Source organism: Pararge aegeria, chromosome 11, assembly GCF_905163445.1.
Source record: "Pararge aegeria chromosome 11, ilParAegt1.1, whole genome shotgun sequence".
NCBI lineage: Eukaryota > Metazoa > Arthropoda > Insecta > Lepidoptera > Nymphalidae > Pararge > Pararge aegeria.
In genome coordinates this window covers 10,878,270-10,902,168 of record NC_053190.1, presented here as the reverse complement: position 1 = coordinate 10,902,168, position 23,899 = coordinate 10,878,270, and the positions used below count along the sequence as shown (strand labels likewise).

The following is a 23,899-nucleotide window of genomic DNA, read 5'->3' as shown; positions in this document are numbered from 1 at the left end:
GTGTCACCCACATAATAAAGTTGTTCTTTTGAGAATATTACTTTTCAACCGACTTCAAAAAAGTAGTACTGTATTAATTTCTTTGTTACTTGGTTTGTTTGTTAAGTTAACAAACTATAACTTTTCAATGTTAAGTATGTTTAAAAAAATAATAAAAACATATCCTTATAGAAAAAATGTTTTACATTACTTTTTTAATTTAACACGTTAGTAATTTTTTCCTATTTTTATAACGAACTATACACTGAAAAATATTGTTAACCAACAATAAGAAAAGTTTTAAAAACAATTAACATATTTTTTATATATATACCAATGTATTTTTTGAATTGTTTTCACTCCTTCAAACGTTTTGGACCGATTTTCAAAATTATCTTATCTCTTTAAAGTGTTTACTCTCAAGGCGGACCACCACCACATTGTCACCATGTCGGGTTGTAGATGAAGGATGGATGATCATTCCATGGATCTCAATGGGAGGGAATCCAGGTAATTTCTTAAATTTGACAGCAGTTTAGTGTTTATAGAATTCTCAAAGCCTGAATGTTATTTGAAGTCGGTTGAATTTTTTTTAAAGTTTTTTATGATCTGTGTACATAAAGGGTTATAATTTTAATTAGTAGTTTTTAATATGCTGACGAAAATTCACAATTTACTCTAGCAATCTGAGTCAACAAATTAACATGAACAATATCATTTTTTTTCTCTACAATATACAATTCATTTACATTTCAATCGAAGCATATTAACTGGATTTCTCAATAAATAACTTTTATTTTTATTATATTTTCTATTTCGCGAGATTTAAACGCTACGATAAAGATTTGCACAATAAACACAAGCGTAATTATACTACGGTGAAAGCGTTGGTATTATAAAACGGTTACCATTTTAGTTGGCGTGAAACGTTTCAAAAGACGAAACTTATGCTAAAACGATCTCCGATATTAAGTCTACAAAGCGGTAGTTATAAAATATATAATCGTAAAATCAATAGATTTTAAAAAGAAGTGACTATGTAATACGCTTTGTTTTTAGGGAAAGCTAGATATTGCTTTATTAGATGAAAATTATCAACTTTGGGGTTACTCGCTCTCCCGGGAAAGGCCCAAAGATGTGCATGTTTTGGATCGGAGATTCAATCTTTTTGAACGCTGCGATAAATAAAATACTAGATAATATTCTGTCAGTCATCAAAAATTGTCCGTGTAAAATAAGAATTTAATCAGAAAAATACACAGTATTTTCGTTTGAGAAAACTCTAATTGCGTAAATCTGAAAAAACAATAAAAGTGAAGGAATATGTTACTTTAAATAAGTACATGTTAAATGTTATAATTTATTTAGATGTCTGAGAATCTAAATATATAGTACAAGTATAAAACAAACCTGGACACTTTATGTGCTTGTCTAGTGCATTATTGATCGCAGTTTTGTTAGTTATTTATAAGTACGAACGCCAGAAAGGAGATTCGCTAAACCATTTATGTATATAACTTGATTCAGCAAACTAAATAGTTTTCTGTATTCCGCGGACAAAGTTTCTGATTCTTATATTTCTTTCCATACTTAACACTTAACGAAATTTTTTGACGTAAAAATAGGATATTCTTGTATGAATAGGTGTCAAAAATTCGGTTCCTGCCCCTTTAAGATTTAAATTTTTAGTCACGGAAAAAAACTTTAGGCTATCATATCATAATAAACTTTAAGCGGAAACATCATTAAGCGGGATTAAAGTTAAATAATGACAAGTACATTTAAGTGCAAGACTTAATTGAAATAATTGTCAATATACTGCATTGCATCATAAATAAATACCGATAAAAGCGCATTTTGATCAGGTATTACATAATTTTGTCCGCGGATATATTAATATTGGGCCTAATCTCTTCAATGTCCTTTTAATATTATTTTGGTATTTGACTTTTTAATGCTACTATACCGTGCGATTGAGTGCAGAGGACGTATTTCATCTTTACTTTAAATTTTGTTATGAGAATGTATCTAGTTCTAGTGCGAACTTCGTCAAGAATTTATATCACATAATAAAATCTTCGATATAAATCTAAAACGAACATACTAACATCGTGCGTTCGCGATTGTCCAACGCGTTGATCAATTTAATACTAACGCAATACAAGTTCACGTTTTCGGTCCTCAAACCTATCACATTATTCAACAAAATATGTTAGGGGAAGTCAAATACCGGTGTTCGGACCGTAAGTAGGGGGGAGCGCGGGCAGTGGGGGGTATGGCACGGGGGGCTCACAGCGGGTCGCGGCGCGGCACCCACACGGTGGGCCCACTCTCCGCAGTGATCACCGCCTTCACTTTTGCGTAGATCTCCTCCGGGGTGTCGCCACTTACAACCGCTGAAAGAATACGGAATATGAATAAATTGTGCGTTAGGATACCAGTGTTTCGACCATTATTTGATGAGATCATTGTAGCCTATTATACTGCTGGAATAAAGACAATCCAACGATCTTTATTCCAGCAGTATTATAGGCTATAATAATAAAACCACCACCTTAGGCAGACGGCTCGGTAATTGCATTAGATGGTAGTAGCACAGCGAACACGGCGTTTTGTTTGCCGTTATATTCTCTTAATCGCCTCGTACAATACACGCGGGAAGGGAAGGGGTGGTGACAACTCTATTCTGATCTGCCGCCACCACACGGCACGTGAATAATAATACTAAAGTATAATGTTTATTACAATAAATTGACATGTATTTATATAAATCCATTATCGGACCACTTAGTGTGAGATGTCCCACAGTGAAAAGTATTAGGCCGTAGTTTACCACGCTGGCTCAGTGCGGATTGGTGGACTCCACACACCTCTGAGAACATCATGGCGAACTCTCAAGCATGCAGGTTTCTTCACGATGTTTTCCTTCACCGTTGAAGCAAGTGATATTTTCATAGCTAAAACGCACATATCTTACAAAAGTTAGAGATGAGGTCTGGAATTCGAGCTCGACCCCCGGAACGTGAAGCCGAAGTCCTAACAACTGAGCTATCAACGCTTCTAAACGCACTTATTCGCATGCTTTTTAAAAAATTGTGGAGTGTTTTATTTGTTTACTTTATACTGTTAAATATGTACTGTTTGTGTTAGTTTTATTTGTTCTTTTTTACAATGAATTTAAATTTTTTATCAAAATTTAACTCTTGTTATAGTAATAACGCAACGGGCGACGCGGTTGTTTGCTCAGTTTGATACTGGAGCCGACTGAAAATCAGCGCTGAGCAATTTTGCTAATGCACAGCATAAGGCCGAGTTTGCGGCCATTTGCCATATTGTTAATAATAAATTGATAAACATTTAGTTAAAAATCTTGTATTAACAATAGTGTTTGTCAATAATTATTATTATTATCCTCAGAGTTCTTAAAATAAGTTTAAAGTAACTATCGCCATGTTTATTTCTGCCGCTAAGCAGCACTGTTGCAATGCTGTGTTCCAGTCTGAAGGGCGTGGTTGCCGGTGTAATTGCCGGTCCTTGCATGTTCTGTGAAGGGTTGCTCTGTTTATAGGCGATAGTTACCCACTTACCATCAAGTGAGCCATCTGTTTGAATTCAATTATAACTATAAATAAAAAGGTTTCTTCACACAAGTTTGGGTTGAAGCATGTTGCCTATTTAACAGGGGTGTGTTACGACGCAGGGCATATCTTGAAAAACATACAAACCTGTAAAATACTCCGCGAATTCTTGCTCCATCTTAAGAGCGCGTTCGTACGTTTTCTTCGCTTGATCTTCGGTCATTCGCTTCGTCATTTCCCTATAAAGAATATATTTTTGTTTAATAAATATTGCTTCAATATATATTCAGTACACCAGAATATCCATTATACTTACATTATAGATTCTACACTCTTTGGTTTAATAAATATGGCAATAGGGTAAAGTTGCGCCACTTGTAACCTCTTAATGGCATTTCCGCTTACATCCAAAATGCAATGTTTGCCCTGAAAAGGATTACATGCGTTAATCTAAAAAAATCAAAAAATTCAAAATTCATTCCGTAGTTTCAAGCGTAAATTAATTGGTTCTAGTCAGTATCCTGTAGAGTAGGTTATCGTCATGATAAATTATTTTTATATATCTTACAAGCGATACTATTGTATTTAACCAAGCGACGTAGGCAAGTTCGTCATTAAAAAAAATACACAGCCTCCTCCCATTGTATAAATTATTTTTCTTTAATTTAGTTAACTTATGCGTATTTTACTTGCTATGCATAAATTATAATTTGAATATTTAGATATTGAACTACAAATTTTTCATTAATAAATTTGATTTTCTCACTAGATACGATCGAAATTCGAAAGATAGCTACTCAGAAATAAGACCGCCTTTTGTTAAAGAAAGAAGACTCTTAAAGTAGTAACTTTAAGAGTCTTCTTTCTTTTCTTTTCTTAGTTGTGGAGTACAAATAAAGAGTATTTGATATTAAAATAAATTTTAATAAAAAATGTTTATGTACTAGTTTAGGATGCAAGATATTAACTTGCAAAATTCCATAAGATCAACGGTAGAGCCGATAAACAACAGTTTTCCAGAATTTCAATGTGTATTATACATAAGTGAACAAATATCTATATAAATACAATGGTGTCATTTTGTTTGTTGTGCTCGGCTTGAACGCTAAACCAAACTTGGTGAATTTTAGCACATAAAGTATGCTGTATGATAAATGTAACTTTTAATCGAATCTATAGTTAGTAAAATATATAAAAGATATTGTGCTGGAAAGATTACTTATTATATTTCGCCTTGTGTTGTACAAATGACTTGAATATACCTTCTCGGCGACTTCTCTCACGGAGGCAACGGACGTCCCGTAGAGATTTTCATTGTACTGTCCAGCCTCAATGAACAAGTGGTTCTGTATATCGCGCTCCATTTGTTCGCGGCTTCCAACGAAATGGTAATCACGCCCGTCGACTTCGTAGTCCCGCCGAGGTCGAGTTGTATCTTATAACAAAGAAAATAAATGTTAAAGGTATAGACACAAACGAATAATCTAGGGAAATAGAATAGAAATAGGCTTTGGGCGGATTCATTTCTGTAAAGGTAAGGCCAAAACGCGTCCTTAGCGGCGTATAAGTTTGCGTCCAGCTTGCGACTAATCACAAGCTTGCATACGAGCAAGACACTTGTTTCGCAATTCTGCCGTTGTGTCCGACGCCATTTTGAATTTGCTAAATGGAAGGAAGTAATTTACCGTTTGTTCGAGAATCCTAAGAAAATCTAAGTGCAGTTGTTTTTGATGCTTCAATATAAGTCGTGCACACGGTTTCCGTTTGTTCTTAATTATGTGGGGTAGGCTTTTTATAACTAATACAATGCCTAACCCTCAAGTTTTTTTTTTATAATTCGCACTGTTGTTGTTGTTTTTTCAATTTTATAACATCTGCCTGCTTAGTGCATACCTGTACGATGCGACCGACTGATGCTGTGACGTTTATAGATTGGACGAAATAAAAACATTATACAGAAAAAAAATTTAGGCTTTTCTGTAGACAATTAAATTATAGTTTCACCCACTCTTAACTGTCTGATCATCTGAGCCTTAGCGACCGAATAAGCTTATCCGACAAATCAAAAATTTAAAAAAATAAGGTTTATTTCTAAATATAAATAAAAGCTTGTTTTGGAATAAATAAATTTTATTTGACGGTTACGCTAATTCGGCGGAAAAGGTTTGAAATTTATTGGATGGATCTGTTTCGTTTAAGCAAATTAGCGCTTTTGGGGCGCCGTAGTTGCGAGCGTAATAATAGTAAGCGAGAGTTACTGTCATCCCATCTTGGGACAAAGATAATAACTTCATTCAGATGATAATAACTTCATTCAGATGATAATAACTTCATGTTATTTTGCAAACCCCAATTGGAAATGCAGAGAGAGCTTCGTTGTTTTGTTTGGGGATACAAGTGGTCAGTGGGCTACACTTTTGAAGGGCCGTGTTCAAACCCCAGCACGCCTATCTTAGTTATGTGCGTTTTGAGCAATTAAAAAAGTATCAATTGCTTTAACGGTGAAGAAAAACATCGTGAGGAAACCTGCATGCGGCATGCAGTACGTAGAATTCTCAGGCGTGCAGCTTGCCTGAGAATTCTCCATAATATTCTCAAGGGCGTGTGGAGTCCACCAGTCCTCACCGGGCCAGCTCGGTGGAATACAGCCCTTCTCATTATGAGAGGAGACCCGTGTCCTGTAGAGGAACAGTAATAGGTTGAAAATATGAAATGGTTATGATAAAAAACAAATGAAGTTACTCACGAGGCACGCAGCTTCCAAACTTATCGGGGAACTCAGATATGAGGTCATCATTTATTCTGTCTTTCAGCGGGCCGAGGATTATCACAGGTCGCGTGTAATTGATCGTCAGCTGCTGCACCGTTTCGTACGACAAAACTGCTTCATCTTGACCTGTAAAAACCCGGAGGAATCAATAAAAACTGTCATTTCTATAGGTCACGAGTATTGGACGTCCCAAGCGAATTAGTTGTATTCTGTACGTGCTTATTGGCAGACTGTTAAAATTTGTATTTATACTGGAATTCAGATAAGTTATCAATTCGTGGCTTTATTTTTTAATTCATTAGAATTTGTATGACATTTGGATTTCGTTTGAATATTTCTTTTTGACTGAACATTGTACAAATTCTAAATATAAAAAAATACTAAATATTAGGGCTACTTTATCAACGTGATACGCAAAACTCGGAGAGATGATCCCATTATAATTTTATAAACTTTTAATTTAGTATACTTTTGTAAACGAGCTTTTATAATAATAAGAAATCAATTTTACTCATAATTGTTACTTATCTTAATACAAATTAAATTTAAAATCATTTTTGTTTTGCAGTTTAGAAAGATAGTTTATTCCACGTTTGAATTAACATGTTTGGCTAGAATTTATTTATTGTTTCTAGCTAAATTATTATGTGAAGTTTGGTTGGAATTTGCTTGAAATCTACATATTAGAACGCTTTTTCGAACAACGCATTCGCCTGTAACGTCCAGACTTATGTCGCTCGTATAACCTATTTGGAGATCTACGCATTAAATAATCGTGATTTTGCTGTATTGCTATCCCAAAACCTGTGTAGCTATTGTGATTTGTTATTCTGAAAACTTTATGGACTAAGAGCACTTTGTAGCCTAACCTACATTATTTTATAACGGCTTCAATTCTGTGTGTGTAAACACTAGGTAGTTTACAATGTTTCGATATTATGATCCAGGAATCCTGGCGTGTTTTATAGACTACCTTGGACTCTTGAATACAGAAGTACAGTATACTGCCTACTACCTCAGTAATAGAGATATGGAAATCGATGATATACAATCGACTGAAGTTTAATTTGTTATAGACAGTGACAACCAGACTAATCTGTGCTGTGTATTTTTAAAAACATGTTTCTTTTGTCTGAATGTAATTAATTATAACGTCTCATAGATGTCTGGCTGTTGCTGATTAAAATGAAATGAGCTTCAGTTCAATATAAAGCTCACCAGCTCAAATAGTTTGCAGTTCACCTGAAGTTTATTTTAGAAACAGAGTTAAAAAAAAATTAAAATTGGTATATTATTTAATCGTTTTGAATGTATTAACTATAAATAAACGAAAGAAAATCAAAATATTACGTATTAGTCATCGGAATCTATCGAGTAGTGTCGAATCTTTGAAGTAGCCTGCCTTTCGGCATGACTGGAGTAATATTTTAGCTATCTAGATAAAATAATACTTATCTATCTAATATAAAATATTATTTTAATGTTAAACAGAATTGTTATTATAAGAGCAATATGTTGTTGTATGCACAACGAATACAGATACTTTTGATATGTCATAGTTCAAGTCTTTGCATCTCAGCTTTTCTTCATTAAAGTCCATGTAAAGTCCATGCTACACGGGCAACCGATGGTGGTGACGGGTCGGTTAAATCCGTCACCAATCTGTATTTAAGACGCTGTTCAGTGACTTTATATGGGTGTTATAACCATGTACCACCGTTAAATGATCATAATATCGAAGGATTGCTAATCCCAAGAAAACCCCTGTGTCTGATCTCTGACAAAATTTCAGCCTTTACACTATAATGTAAGTCTAGCATTACGGGTCATTCCTCTACGTATAAGAGCATCTGTTGAACCGCTAAAAGCAACTATATGTTCAATATCATCTATTCGGCGATTTGTAGTTTTGTATTATAAATACCTCAATATATTATACTAGGTTGTATAGTACGTAAAATTCGTAAGCTTTGAGTTAATCGTGCGACGTGCTTCTATATCTATTTGCTATAGTAAAATTATTACTAATAGAATAAACTGGACGCTGTTCTTCAACATTCGTGTGTTAACAAACATAATAATTATAATAATTTTTTTTATTTGAGGCATATAAATAATAATGTATAGAATAATATATCTATACTACAACTATATATATCTAGAATAAATTAAATAAATTTTGTTTCTTTCAAAATATAAAGCTTTTAATTATTTGAATGACTTAAATTCACTTGTTTAAAACTTTTGCAGATCTATTTGATGTCAAGGTTAGTTTTAGAAATGACTTGACCGTTTTGACAGGAATTTTGTCCTTTATACTTAGAGCGTGCTAATTTACTACCTTGGGTGCAACCACATATCCGATTGTGAACTAATAACAGGCAGGATCCAAATGACTATAATTGTCCACAATCCTGGATAAAAAAAAACAGTTTAGCTGACCGATTACGGCCACCGTGGTTTTAACTACGCGGGAGATATAATAGTGGACAAGTGTGTGCACTAAAACGGGTGCAGTCACTTAGTGAATCGCCGCCAATTTCTTAACTAAGAAGTTCTTAATAGATAAAACCTTAAATATACTACCTAAAATATACTATTCATTAGCTCGATCTGCGGTCAGACATGATCACCAATAGACCAAAGAGGTGAATATTTAAACCTTATAGAAGTATCGGGCTTAGTTAAACCAGATAACCTATTCAAGTAGCTTGGTTTTTTTAAGCTCTATACAACTGATATAAGATGAGAGATTACCTTTGCTAATTACAGAAGTATGTTGGAAACGCACGAATATTAACTGTATATTAACAGCGTCCTATTAAAAAACATATTGTATTTTACGAAACAATGTGCATTAACTTGAATTTTGATAACTTAGACAATATATTTAACAGCTCAATTCGGTGCTAAGTAAAGCTATGGTTAACAGTTGACAGTGCAATCAAAGTAAATTTTTAATTTAGAGTTCTACATCTCCGAAATGTCTAAACATATTTTTATACAATATGTTTATATCTTATTGAAAAGTTTATACATTCCCAAGACGAAGATCATATTAAAAGTAAAATGGTAGAACCGTCAATTTAAACCCTTACCAAATCCCTCCGGATCGATATCGATATTATGTTACTAATAATATAATTACAGTCGAATGTTATAGAATATTCTTCACACTTAATAGTAGTACGTTTTTTTTAAATATATAAAAACTATGATTTCACCGCATCTGTGGACTTTAAAAGTTAATTAACATTACTTGAAAACCACCTAGCTTAGTTTTGGAAATAGAATCAACTATTAAATCTAGCTAATTACTGCTAACCTATAAATAAATTAAATATAGGTACTACATTGAAAACTGTACAAGTACAAAAAATATTATTTATCTCTTACTTATTTCGTCCCTTACATTTGTGAGCTACCTTACCTTAATGTTGATCTGTTACGGTTCAAGTATTAATACAAGAGAAGTGTTCATAAAATCTTTGACATGAGAATAAAAGTAGATAGATACTAATAATGCGTAAAAATACCCCAATCTCAAATGGGTCGAATCAGCGATAACTGTCATGCTTTGCAAAATCATTAATACATCTGCAAATGAATTTTAAAATCCTAAAAGAAAGAGCCAGTATTAAAAAAATTTGGTGTCCATAATTCTGTTGTACACAATACTCCGTCAAGCTTTCTTTTCCACAAAGAAGAAACATCGTGAAAAAGAGGGCCTAACTTTCTGTCAATTTGGTTTACTTAAAAGTTTTATGTACAACCCTGGCCCTGATCCCCTGTTTAAAGTTTAATCTTAACACTTAACAGTTTATGGCATAAATTTAACGGTCCTTGCATAAAGAGGTGTAAAAATATACGTCATATAAATGCATTTCGTGCGCAGTAAAGATTTCAATGTCGCAGACAATCAGGGCCCCAATTGAACACAAAAATAAAACTAAATTAATTTATTAATACCGGCTACAGCTATTTACATTAAAAGTGTTTAAATTTTGTACACAGTTGTTCACGCCGGAACAATAAAATAAGTAGCGTTTCTAAAATTTATAAAGCGACACAAAATCTACATTCTGAATTAAACCAGCACGCCAAATCTGAAAATATTTAAAAGTAAGCCCGTATGATATATATTTATGAGGAGGTAAATTTTACAATGTACATGCTCGTGAGAGATGTATCGCTAGAGGCAAAGCGCGTACTCGTGCGACATGCGCGGCGCTTCAAGCGTCGACTACTGTGATAGAGGCGGCTCTTGTGTCCTCGTGTGCTTCCAGTGGCCCACTCTCCCTTCACAAGTTAATAATGACTCTAGTACAACACATTGCGCCGACGGCCTGTTCGGACTATAGAGCGCGACGTCACATAACTAGTTTATAAGTGAATCAAACTTTGGTGGGCTCGATGGTGGATACAATCTTGTGCGGAGGCTATTAGAATCATCGCGTTGTATGAATTAGAAAAAAAAAAAACTAAACATAAACATATAACAAATAATAGAAAAAAAATCGAGTGTTATTGAAATGAAAACTACGTTTCTAATTGATGATCATAACCAGAATGCGGGAGGTAAGGTATCGGCTACGGCACTCGCAAGCTACGCCTCACTCCCATAACTTACTCTCGTCCTCGAGATAAATGAGCGTTATCTCCTCCATCATGGGAAGTTCCACTCGGTACAAGATTTCCCCTACACGTAGAAAAATTCACATTTAGAAACACTCCACTTTGCAAATTCTCCCTATGGAGGATGTCTAAATGGGAGTCTAGTTTTCGTTTTGTAAAAAAGTTATACACCAAGATGATTTAAATGTAACATTTGTGGAATTAAATTCGATGCGTCAAGTGAAGATCGTTAAGTGGCTAGCCGCAGTTCTACGTCATGAGTAGCTCACGAACAAAAAGAGCAAATAAAAATGATGTATATAGTCGACAGGATGATGGTACGGTACGCTCGGTTTCGCTTCAGTTAGGCAACTAGAAGCACGGGACGGCGGCCGGACGAGTGTCAAACCAATCCGTGTGCTAGATGCGGCCCTCAAACTGACCGTTTACTACGAAACCTATGCGATACGAAGACTGGGACAATGTTCCTCGGTGCTACCCACACAACCGCACAGCAAACGGAGCAACAAAGTATGCAAACGCACAGCATATTATAAACTTAGGCAAATAACTTGAAAAATATTTACGATGCCGATATTAACATACTGCTTTAAGCAGGCTAACAGGGGAAACAATCTGTATAATATATATTTCAATGTTAAATAATTTTGTAATACATTGTTTGTCATATACGTAATAATGTTTTCTTACATCGGAAAAATAACGCTCTGCTTGGTACTGATATAGCACAAAATCGTTCTGTTTGCGAAAAGAGTTTGCGGAATAGAAATGCCTTCCCGAAGTTAATGGATAAAGGATGAGAAATAATGATCTATAGTTTATCAAAATGCAATTTCTATCAATTAAGAACTGAAAGTACGCCAGATCTATAAATTTTGTTCAAGTTATTTGCTTTTGAGTATAACTGGTGTTTTTGTTATGTAACTATTGTAGTTTTAAGTTTTGAATCAATTACACTTATGTATATAATATGTTAGAGCTCACTGAATGGTTATGTGGCAGGACACAACAGGTACTCGTTACTGTAAGTACTGTTATAAACAAATGATAATGAGTGATGACACAACTGGTCCTCGGGCCGCTTACACCATTTCATCAAGCAACAGATATATTACGCATTAACTTCCAATTATATTACTATTACTAGAATTAATTATGAATTGAAGCATTGTCATGCTTTCCATAGACACTACAAGCGTTAATTTACTCACACATATCCAATTTGAAATAATTATAATAGTAGGAAACCAATTAACAAAATACGTGTTACAAATTTTAACGCTGTCACATAAAACTATAATACTTTTAAAAATTAAATTTATTTCTAAACTATTTTAGAATGTTCAATTTAGAATTTTGCCTTCCTAATTACAGAGATACATACAGAAAACAAAAATATTTAGCGAGAATGTATTAATATTCCTAACGGTCATGGAATTATTCCGTTAAACGCACGGATTCCAGTTTAAGCAATAAAATAAATTTAATATTTGCAACCCTAACATGTAATGACACGTGTAACATGAACATGTCGTCATTGGTATGGTTAGAAAAAGCACACAGCTTGAATTAAAACATCATAATATAGGCTCGCGCAAGTTAGGGCGGAATTCGATCTAACGTATTGCATTATAAAAGTCCTCCTAGAAACATTTATGAACATACTTTATCAATCGAAGCGCAAAAAAATTTTTAGACGGATTTTTTTCAATGCAAGTGCGTTGCGTTGCTCCCCATCCTAATTGCGCGAGCCTTAAAGTGACAATTATTATTAGCAGCCGTATGAATGTTGCGTACAATAGTTACGGAATCTTATCGATCTGACACAACACATTCAAAACTTAGTTTCCGTTCATGGATGTTAAATTTGCTTTACACACTCTAAACTTAACTAAATTGACTGATCTGAAAGAAGTTTACAATGGTTCCTTAGGGAAGGATAGGATAGTACTACTTTAAGGCATGCCAATTTGTTCAGTTTAAAATTTTAAAACTCTTACTCATTCATTACTTAATTTTTAATTTAACGTCTAGGGCACCACTCAAAAGCGCATATTTTATAGTAAGCATATACCTAACCAGGCTTAGTAACTTCTATAAGACCGAATTTATGAATGGACACTGACAGTCTAAACTCAACACAAATTTTGTATGGATATGACTATACAAAATACCTACTTTTGGTGACGGAAAAATTTAGGTTGTAGTGTCCTAAATTCGGTCAGAAAATCATTTCTATACCAGTTAATATACGATAGAGAATTAACCAATTAAAAACTCAGAGAGTGGAAATTATTAAGAGGCTTTTATAAAGGTACCGTGTAACTTTGCGAAGCGAAACCAAATCACGAGCTACGGAATTTATTTTATAATATTTTTTAAACAATGAATAAAGTTTTTTATTTTAAACAGATAACCTGTACAAAGAGCTTAAGTTAAGAAAACATGTAAAAAAATGTAGACCTTCGGGGACGAAAATGTAAATCAGTTCTTAACTACTTGTTTCCATTAAAAAAATCCCAGGATCTGATGGCGCAGTAATCTTTATAGTAATCGCAAATCTTTATAAGCCGTTTTTTTTTAAATATCCTGAGACACGGAGACGGATTTCTTTTTTTGTGTACGCGGAAATGTATCTCACCAGAACATAGAAATTCCACGAGAATAAATTGTATATAAATACGCAAACATCGTGAGTGGCTCCAGATCGATAAGACAACGTGCAGCGTATAATGACCTACATACGAACAGCAGAATAGCGAAAGTAATAGACAAGTATGGATACAAAATGTGCACTTACCGTCGGCGTTAGTGTCCTCTTGAGTATAACAAAGCATGAAAGCTGTAACAAAATGGTATATTACAATATTAATCCGACTCCACATTGCTATGTGAAGGTGCAAGCTTTGGAGTTAGATAGTTATTGACTGTGAATAGTATTGCAGCGTGTTTTGTTTCCCAATTAATATTATATCGTAAGGCGCATTTACAAATGTCGAGATGACTATAGGCCAGTCCAATATTTACATTACCAAATTGATTAAGTTGTCTAATCGAAATTGCCTTTTAAAAAGTACATTACACGACAAGGCGGGAGAGCGAGTGACGTACTACATGCGAGGTTGGTATTACGTACAAACTTTCTCTCAAATATTTTTTCACATGTATATTTCAGGCCTATGAAATCCGCCATATTAGATTTATTATGACGTCACAGCCTAGAAAACTTAGTTCGCTAAGAGGAAGCCCACGGCATCACAATTTTTAAAATCGGACCAATAGGAGCATGCTTGATGCTCCGATGCTCCTATTGGTCCGATTTTAAAAATTGATTTAAATAAAGCGGAACAATAGGAGCATGACTGATGCTCTGATGCTCCTATTGGTCCGATTTTTATAATTGATTTAAAAAAAGTAAATACATAGGATGATAAACTCCCCAGGTAAAATCGTCGATAACTATTGGTCAAAATAAGCATTGCCGCATCACTAACTTCCTCTTAACAATACTCTCGAATTGTCGCGTACTGTATCCAATCATATACATTTACGAAAAGTATAAAACCAAATGAGTTTAGTAATCTCATTCTTAGAATATGAATATCTCGAAAATATTTTAATATCAAGGGTATATTAATTCTTAAAAAAGTATCAATGAGTCTTAAGGCTAAGGACATCTCTAGCGGAATATCGCGCTGTTTCAATCGAATTATCTGACTTTCGCAAGCTATTTCGCTTTAGTATTACTGTTTTGTACAAATACATAAAAAATACGAGCATTATTTCGCATCAACGTAGAATACTATTTTATCGCGTATTAATTTAATTATAATGCGTGAACTAAAAATGTTTTGCTGGCAATATATATCGCAGCGATTTTCCGCTCAGAAATGTCCTAAAATCTGCAATAGCCCCAGAAAATTGAGACACTAGATTATTACGCGTTCTTTCAAGCATTTAATAGTTAATAATATTGACTGTGTAAAAACACCCCATTATAACGCTATAGTACCCACGTTATCATCTCAGTCGTCTGCTCATAAATTAAGTATATTATAATATATGTGTTATATTTTTATCAGACATCCATGTAGTGCCATAGTGAAAGAGTTACCGAGTTGTGATGTCGGCTGTACTTTTGTTCATACTGTTTACAAGAACATGATGTTACCCACTATTAAACAATTGGGTTAAAATCTTTATATTATTAGCTACCATTATCTTAAGCATTGTATTTCTGTGAGAATACTCACGCTCCTGGTCCGAACCGTCTTCGGATTTGCCGTCCTCTCGGCTCTTCATGAATGGGAACTTTCTGCTGAACGATAACGTCTTCTTTTTCCTTTCCAACGTTGACTGACTCTGTAATTGAATTGATGAAATTTAATAAATTTTCAGTTTCAAACCTATTTTATTTTGTTAATTCTTGTAATTACGCTCTATGAGAAACAAAAACAAATATCTAATCTCTATCTCTATTTTTTCCGGGATAGAAAGCATTTGTGCTATTCCAGACTCTAATCTTACTCTATGACACTTTTCATCCAACGGATACTGAACGGTAGTTCAGCCGTTTGGGTCTAAGCAACAAACATCCATACATCCAAACTATCGCATTTAGTAGTAAGATAAATCTTACCGTGCTGACGGGCGTGCCCTGCCCTTGGAACTTGACCTGTCGGTCCCTTGCCCGTTGTTTACGCTCCCAGCGTTTTTTTGACGGAATGATACCGATGGCGTCTGGATCCGTTGTGTCTAGCCTTCTGAAAAATTTAGTCGTCAAATAACATTATTCTTAGTATATTTATTACACAAAGCAGGGCACGGGCCTTGTCTAACTTGAGCCTAATGTTACTTCTCCACTACATATGTGTTAAACTGTGTAGCCAAGAATGTGTATGATAACTAACTTAGCTAACCACTGGTGGCAAAGCGTTCTAAAAAGCTGTTTTTTTTGTTAAAGAAATGCAGCTAAAGATGGGAGCTAAGAATGTGAGCTTTTCTTAAAATCTAAGATGGGAGATTTTCTTCAAGTCTCCGCCACAACATTTAGTATTAGTAGAAGTTTCACTTAGTTGCGTAGCCTAGCTTTGACCTCGCTAACTGCTTAGCTGCTTAACAAATCCAACCTTATGCTGTGATAATGAGGGTAGTAAGGCTTGCGACGGTTATTTTCTCATGTTAGATGTAATCAACTCTTCGAGGTAAGCGTGTGGCGTAGAAATGCAGTACTGACTTTTAATCAACGCAGTACATTCAACATAATTGTAAACAGACAAACGCAGAAATACACAACATATACTATAACTATATTTAAAGTGCGGTCTGTCACCATATAAGAATGGCAGGCTTCTTAACGACAGGCAGTCATATCTGATTAGATCATTGTCGTAGATATTTATCATGATAAGCGATCTTTGCGGCTTGAAACAGAAGTTAGTATAACATACCTAGATTGCTACCTGTCAGAAGCATTGGTGACACGTAATTATGTCACTGTATTGAAATGGTAGGCCTCTTGTCGGGCTCACATGAGAAGACTGTTTTAGCTAAGTCCCAAGCGGCTCAACTTTACAGCTCGTAGTAGAAGTAACTATAACATACCTGGCTTGCCACCACTCGTCATCAGAAGCATTAGTGACGTGTAATATGTCACCATATCGGAATGGCAGGCCTCTTGACGGCAAGCCGTCGTCTCTAATGGGATCGTAGTCGAAGAGGGCTCTGACGTAAAGCGATCGTTTCTGGGATGTCCTTAACAGTGTGTGGTGTTGTTTCAGCTCATTGATTCGAGCCTCAAATTTATTGTATTCGTGTGGCCTGTATACTACTGTTAACTTAACATTTTGCCCCGTGCCCTGTAAAGAAGAATTGAAACTATTGTAGTTAATGTTAAGCCGTAACTTTAGTCGGCGAAAATTCGCGTAAATTTGAACTCATCTGGGTCCATATACATGAGCTCGATGGCTTGCCAATGCGAGGCAGTGTAGTTAACTCTCTTCCGCGCACACTAATGACGCACGCAAACACTACCTCTTCATTGGTTCTAACTATTCGTAGCTTTTGTTTTAAGTTTACGAATATGGTTATAGCTATCATTTCACTATCGTGTACACATTTCTCAAAAAATGTGCCATATATGAAGTTAAATAAAGATATCTTTGACTTTGACTTTCGGACACACACCGATTCAAGCCAGAGTAACGCAGTCAATTTATTAATTGGCGAAGGCGTTAATATAACTGGTATGTTGTCCATAATTGATATTTGATTACCGCAGACACGATAACTGGTGAAGTAGCTGAGTGCGAGATGTTAATTAATACGTTAAACAGCAGAGCTTGAAAGCCGACTGACAGTTTCGCGGCATAGGTTTAGGGTATATTCTGAGAAAAATTCCTTATTTGAACGTTGAGGAGGTTGATTGACCGCTCGTGTTTGATCTCACGCGCAGTCTCTGACCTTGCTTATCAAAATTCTTAAATCATTTTATTCGGATAATACTGATTGAACCTTAATAATTATACATTATCCAAGTCCCGACAAAGAGTTAATGAGTTTAAAGCGATGATTTTAAAGAGCTAAAACTGATCTTGCATACGTTTAAAGAAATCAAAATTCATTGCGTACGTCGTCTTTTGCTCGCACAGATGTGCGATAGCCTTTAGAAGGAAATAAACCGTAGTCCTTATGCGAGTATAGAGCCCACCAAATATCAATTGAAATGAACAGCGTGCAATTACCAACTACTTAAGAGGCGCATGTTAAGAGTCGAATACATAAAACATTGATTGAGTCATGGGGGTTTTTAAATCATTCTCTTACGCAATTCAATTAGCTAGTCTATTTATCATACAACTGCGGCTACTAGATTTTATCACGTAATTTATACTGTATATGGTTTACAGTTTAATTAAACACAACACCTATATATATGATGTAGGTATGTTTTAAAGAATTTCTAGTATGAACTATGATTAGCTCCGACTTTACTCCTATGAAATAGAAGGTCTTTGGCAAGTAGTTATATATAAAGAATCATGATGAATATATTTCATTAGCAACCGGTAAAATAATTGTAGTACTTCAAATAGATGATTTTAAAATATACTTTTCACAGGACTAGCTCAAAAATGACTTAATACGAGACCTTATATCTAATGGGAATTTAAGTCATTACATTGATGAAGATACAAACATCGCAGTAAAAAAAAATGTTGACAGTTATTGAAAAGTTACTGAATCGGGCAGTTGGGTTTAATTTCCGACGAATCCAATCAGGTTATGGGCTTGAGGCATTACTAGGAAGTCTCGTATTGCCGTATAAATATACGGCAATACGAGACTTCCTAGTGGTTATGGACATACCTTCAAAGCTTTAGCGGCTTGCTCGTGTGTCGCTTGCGTGATATCAACTTCGTTTACAGCTAATAACCGATCCCCTCTTCTGAGTTGTCCCGACTTCTCAGCCGGGCCTCCCGCCAGTAGGAATGATACGTAAATCCCGTGGCCGTCTTCACCGCCGACGATGTTGAAGCCGAGGCCTTGGGGGCCTTTCTCGATGTCCACGACGCGGGGTTCCTCGGTACTATCTGTTACGTCCTCGCGTCGTAGCGAATTTGCTGTACTTGAAGCTAAAAAGATAACATTTTTTTTTCCATTACTATAATATACATACACAAATAGTAGCGGTCATAGCGCATTGGGTAGGAGCTCGACTTCACTTTCGGGGGCAGCGTTCGAGTCCCAGCACACCTCTAACTTTTCTACGTTATGTCCGTTTTAACTCATTAAAATATCACTTGCTTTAACGGTAAAGGAAAATATCGCGAGGAAACCTGCATGCCTGAGAGTTCTACATAATGTTCTCAAAGGTGTTTGGAGTCCACCAATCCGCACTGGGCCAGCATGGTGGACTACGGCTTTAAGGCCTTTTCATTGTGGGAGGAGACCATGGGTTGATTTGTCTATAATACAAAAATTAAAGGATATACGACGCATATTTAACCAAAGGACCAAATTAATTGCCGAAAAGACAATATATACATGACAAGAAGGACATAATATATAAACTTTCTAGTTATACAGTATTTCATTAAATATGTCCCAATGATATTTTGAAATGCTAACAGTTATAATCATTGAAAAAATAAGAGTTATAATTACGAGTTTTGATCACACGATTTTAGTTTTGCACGTGATGTTTAGACTGTATCTGATTTAATTCAGTAAAAACTATGGCAGTGGATTTTTCAAACTTTCACACGGTTTTCGGCTTCACAGATAAGTCTTAGAGACAGGACATAATATATTTCTAAAGCCTGTGAAATATTATTTCGGTTAAAATATGAACTTACGTGTGTTAGCTCGCGACGTCCTGGGCGATGGCTGACCATGTCGTGGTCCCGGGATGAGAACAAGCTGTACTCGTTCCCCGGAAGCTTTTAACGCGCTCACTGCGTCTTCGTGGGTCACGTTGTCTAAATTTACGTCGCCTTTCTGTTGGGAAAAATGAATACAGTGTATTCAAACTTTCAAATTCAAATCGTTTATTTGCAGATTGGTTTTACATTGTTGGTAGATAAAATATAGGGACAAACAATCCGCCTCAGATGACATGCAGGAAATGTATATGTTCGTACACTAATTCCTACTTACTATAATAATAATATCCTAAATTAATCGACATTATTAAAATAAGAATAAAATTTAATACTGATATCAAAATTACCTAATATCTAATCAATTATTATCCATGTCAAATTATAATCATTGTAAATGTCTAAACTATAATATTATGTTTGTTGAATATTCTTGGATGGTATTATAACATTTCCCAATAAGCCATTTGCCACTAACCTTTGCCATGGATTACAGGCGATCGCGAAAGCTTGCCATGACTAGTACCCAAGAGCTCGACGAAATCGTGGGGAAAGGGGGACGTCTACCTAAGGATGCCATCTGCGAAAGCTCGGACCGCGGCTTAGGTCAACGTTTCGGAATGAGTGGCCGTTTGGACAAGGATGACTTCAGAAATCGGGGACACACACCATCCTTTTTATACAGATAAAATATCTAACGAACTCCGTTGGAGGAAACAAGTGTTATATGAGGCTTACGAATAATTAAACCCTGCAGTGCCCCTAAATAAACGTATATGAAAAAGTACGGGAAGCGCTTACTCAATAACCGCACCAGATCCCATTTGAACCCTCAGATACTGCTGTCCCAAGTATATACAACAATAAAAAATTGAATCAAAAGAAGAAATATTTATTTTTCCATACAAACGAATTCAAAACATTCTAAGTTTTTACTTATGGCAACCCTATTGAGGATGTATCTACATTCTTTAATGTAATGTACGTATCAAAAGTGCCAGCTATGTGCCTATTTGAATAAAAATAAAATATAAATATACTACGACAATACACACCACCTAGCCCCAAAGTAAGCGTAGCTTGTGTTATGGGTACTAAGATGACTGATGAATATCTTTATGAATAATATACATAAATAATTAGAATATACATATAAACACCTAGACACTGGCAAACATTCATGCTCATCACACAAACATTTTCCAGTTGTGGGAATCGAACCCACGGCCTTCGGCTCAGAAAGCAAGGTCGCTGCAAACTGCGCCAATAGGCCGTCATAAGCCAAGTAAGACTTGACTTATTAGCAAGATGTCGTAAAATACGTAAAAAAGCACATTGCGGGAGGTGAGAGGAACGAAATTTATATTACACTACTTTTGGTATCAAAAAGTAACAATGTTTATACTCACAGAAGTATTTTTAACGACCAGCAACTTGTCCCCAACCCTCAGCCTGCCGTCCCGATGAGCAGCTCCACCGGCCATGATCTTGGTCACGTATATCCCATTGTCCCCCGGTATGTGCTGGTTGCCCACGCCACCCGCTATGCTGAACCCTAACCCTGCACCGCCTTTCACTAACTCTATTTCTACCGCTTCCTCCTTATTTGATATTTGTGATACGTTTAGAAGAGCGTCGTCTGTTGCTCGACGTCTAATTTTCTGTACAAAGAAGAAACAAGATATATCTACCTGTATTAGTAGGTATGTTAAGTATAATATGTAAATTGCTTATCGCACTATCCAGTTTTTTACTTCATCCAAAATTTGTCTCGAAGAAATCGCTTTAAGCTTTATAAGGCCATTAAAATAATTTCTATATTTAAAAAGACAATGATGAAACAAAATACATAATAGTTATGGCGGTAACTATAAAGAATACTTGTCTGGGAATTCGTGTACAATCAAAATTTTATTTTAAAACTTTGCAGTAGTTTTATAGTCGGTTTATGAAAATAATTTGTTGATTATTAGATTTGCACGTGTGCACTTATTACGAGTTTGTTGGGGTTGTTAAAAAAACGTCTTAACCCAAGGAAATTCTAATAGGATTTAATCGAGAACATTTCTCATTTGCAATAATAGAAGTACGCGTATTTAACCATAAAGGTTACATTTCCATTCATTACACATCCTCCTTTTGTTTTTTGGATGGAGGTTGAAAAGAATATTAAAATCGCCATCATATCATTTCGATTGTTTTAATTATCGATTCCCGTCCGTTTAACTGTCGTTTCACCATTATTGACCTTACTACAATGGAAAAAATATGTATCAACGTACCCGTATAAGTGTCGATAATAGTAGGGCTATTTAAATAAAGAAAGTTTTGATTTGATTTGGATAGTCGTGACTTACCTAAGTAAATTAAAATGAGCAATGTTCTTTTAGTCTAAAGTACAAATTACTAATCAACTCTCAAACAAATAAGTTTTTAATTCGGTGGGTTATTTATTTACGTTAAATAACAAATACAAAATTTAGTACAACAAAAATAAATATAAATTAGCACACGTAAGATTTTTTAAAATTATATGATTACATCATACGTATTTTAAATGAAGAAGTTAAATTCAACTTAAAATTATGGTTTAAAAGTAAAATAGCAAAATGTTTACTAAAGGTGAATGCTGTCCCATCCCGTGCTATTTAAAAAAAAACGGCTAATGGCAGACTTCCGCAGTAATTTTTTTTTAGATATTGATGACAAGCAAGACGACACTTACGTTATCGGATGTGTCCTAATACCCCTAATTTGAGTTCTAGTACAATTTTTTTTATACTTTTTAGTGCCGTTGGAAGTAAATTTTTTTACAGTAATAATAAAGTATGATTTATTATAAGGTTTTAGGATACTCACCAGTCTTACTGTGCTACCAGCCTTTTTTAATGCATCAACCGCTTCTGCGTGCGTCACACTTTCGACTGACGTGTCGTTAACCTGAATAGGATTGTGAATAAATTATATTAAAATGACACATTGTTTTATTAAGTTACTAGCTTTGGCGACTTCGCCCGCATAGTTTGTAGGTACTAGGACGCGTATTTGTTTGCTGAAATAGATATACGAGACTAGAAGGAATGCGACCAATAGCTAAACAACTAATAGTGTCACTTTTATTCGATTTATAGAAATTGATATAATTTAATATAACGTTGTTTAAGTTTTCATGTGCACGTTTGTGCGTATGAGCGTGTGTAAATCATTGTTTTAAGATTACGTAAGCCCATAACCTTTTTGCTGTTGCCATAGTAATCCGTGAACCCATCTCACCTCAAATTGAAACACAGCTGAGGTTTTTAGTAACCTTCTCAGTTGTTGACTGAATCTCCGTACAAAATTTGCGACGGCCAGGGCCCTTAGCCTGCTATTAAAATTAGATATTGGGTGTTGACAGGACAGGCAACCAGTGAGAAAAAGTAAAAAAGAAAAAAACATCAATTTAACAAATAATACAATTTACGTTTTTCCACACTAAGTAAGCCTATATCGGTGCCTATTAAAGTGGTGTTCTCTTTACTGTACTTTTTACTCTGTCACCGTAAGTTTTGACAGAATGGATTATTGAAGAAAATAGCATGTATTGCTGATCGAAAACAAGCTATCTAAATCTTCTTTGACTATTTGTTGCAAACAATCCACATTTATACTTTTAATAAATGCAAATGTGTGTTTATTTGCCCTGTCTTAACGGTATATCTTATTTTGAGTTTTATTATTTTAAATAGCTATTTATTTATTTTAATTTTTTTTAATTCTTAACATACTAAAAAATAAAAAAAGCACCATTAAAAATGTATACAAATAAAACATCCACTTCTCAGCTTGCGGGGCTTTTGAATGTCCAAACAACCAGCGGCCAGGGCTCCAAAGCGAGGAACCTCCTCACAATACGCGCCTTTTCAAGGACTACTACCTTCTGTATCAGACCCTTGCTCCAACAACCAAACGCAAGCTTCTTAAGACGTTGACCGAAGCTTTTCGCAAAAAGACTATTGACCGAAACGACTATCGGAACAATAACGGACGACTCCACTCCACATTGCGGTAATCTAGTGAGCAAGGTCCAACTATTTAGTTACTTTTTCCTTTTCAGCGTTCATCAGATTATAATTATTATTACATAAAATGAACGTCCTAACAAAGCAAACAAACGACTTATTTACCGCAGAGCGCTAATATTTCAATAACCGTAAAAGTTTTTCGCTTTTTTTTATTACTACCTACTTTATGCGACTGGTTGACCACTGAAATAAAATTGCAATAGCAGACTTGGACCCTGCTTGTAATTGTAGATTGTTCAACAAGGGGGTAAAGCAATTTGTTGCTTAACCCCATTGTTTTTCACTCCTCGCGAGGCAATAAGATCAAGTTATGGAGGGCTTTTTCAAAAGTTATAACTACTCTATGGTTCGCGCTCTACAGGCTCCGGTTAGCAACAGGGACGCCATCTTACGTTAGACCGATAGCAATATTAGAATGAATAGATTCCGCGCTGCGCCGTGTACGCAGTGCGATGTGTTCTATTCAAATCATAAAAGCCCCCAGGGACTACA

General features: G+C 35.2%; 1 protein-coding gene across 12 annotated transcripts in view; it reads right to left on the bottom strand.

The window, feature by feature from the left end:
- Positions 1 to 252: 252 nt before the first annotated feature.
- LOC120627230 (disks large 1 tumor suppressor protein) overlaps positions 253 to 23,899 on the bottom strand; it is a 43,135-nt gene continuing 19,488 nt past the window's right edge. For 7 of the 12 annotated variants that reach the window (XM_039895109.1, XM_039895111.1, XM_039895115.1 and 4 more), the window contains 14 exons: positions 22,203 to 22,283; positions 20,753 to 21,004; positions 19,320 to 19,461; positions 18,331 to 18,596; positions 16,567 to 16,820; positions 15,602 to 15,725; positions 15,216 to 15,324; positions 13,763 to 13,804; positions 10,958 to 11,026; positions 6,304 to 6,453; positions 4,820 to 4,992; positions 3,874 to 3,983; positions 3,705 to 3,796; positions 253 to 2,375 (listed from right to left, as the gene is read on the bottom strand). In XM_039895109.1, coding sequence (XP_039751043.1) covers positions 2,269 to 2,375; positions 3,705 to 3,796; positions 3,874 to 3,983; positions 4,820 to 4,992; positions 6,304 to 6,453; positions 10,958 to 11,026; positions 13,763 to 13,804; positions 15,216 to 15,324; positions 15,602 to 15,725; positions 16,567 to 16,820; positions 18,331 to 18,596; positions 19,320 to 19,461; positions 20,753 to 21,004; positions 22,203 to 22,283 — 1,971 coding nt within the window. In that variant the 3' untranslated portion in view covers positions 253 to 2,268. The remainder of the gene's footprint in view (positions 2,376 to 3,704; positions 3,797 to 3,873; positions 3,984 to 4,819; positions 4,993 to 6,303; positions 6,454 to 10,957; positions 11,027 to 13,762; positions 13,805 to 15,215; positions 15,325 to 15,601; positions 15,726 to 16,566; positions 16,821 to 18,330; positions 18,597 to 19,319; positions 19,462 to 20,752; positions 21,005 to 22,202; positions 22,284 to 23,899) is intronic. The other 5 variants (XM_039895112.1, XM_039895118.1, XM_039895114.1 and 2 more) reach the window with 3 other exon arrangements.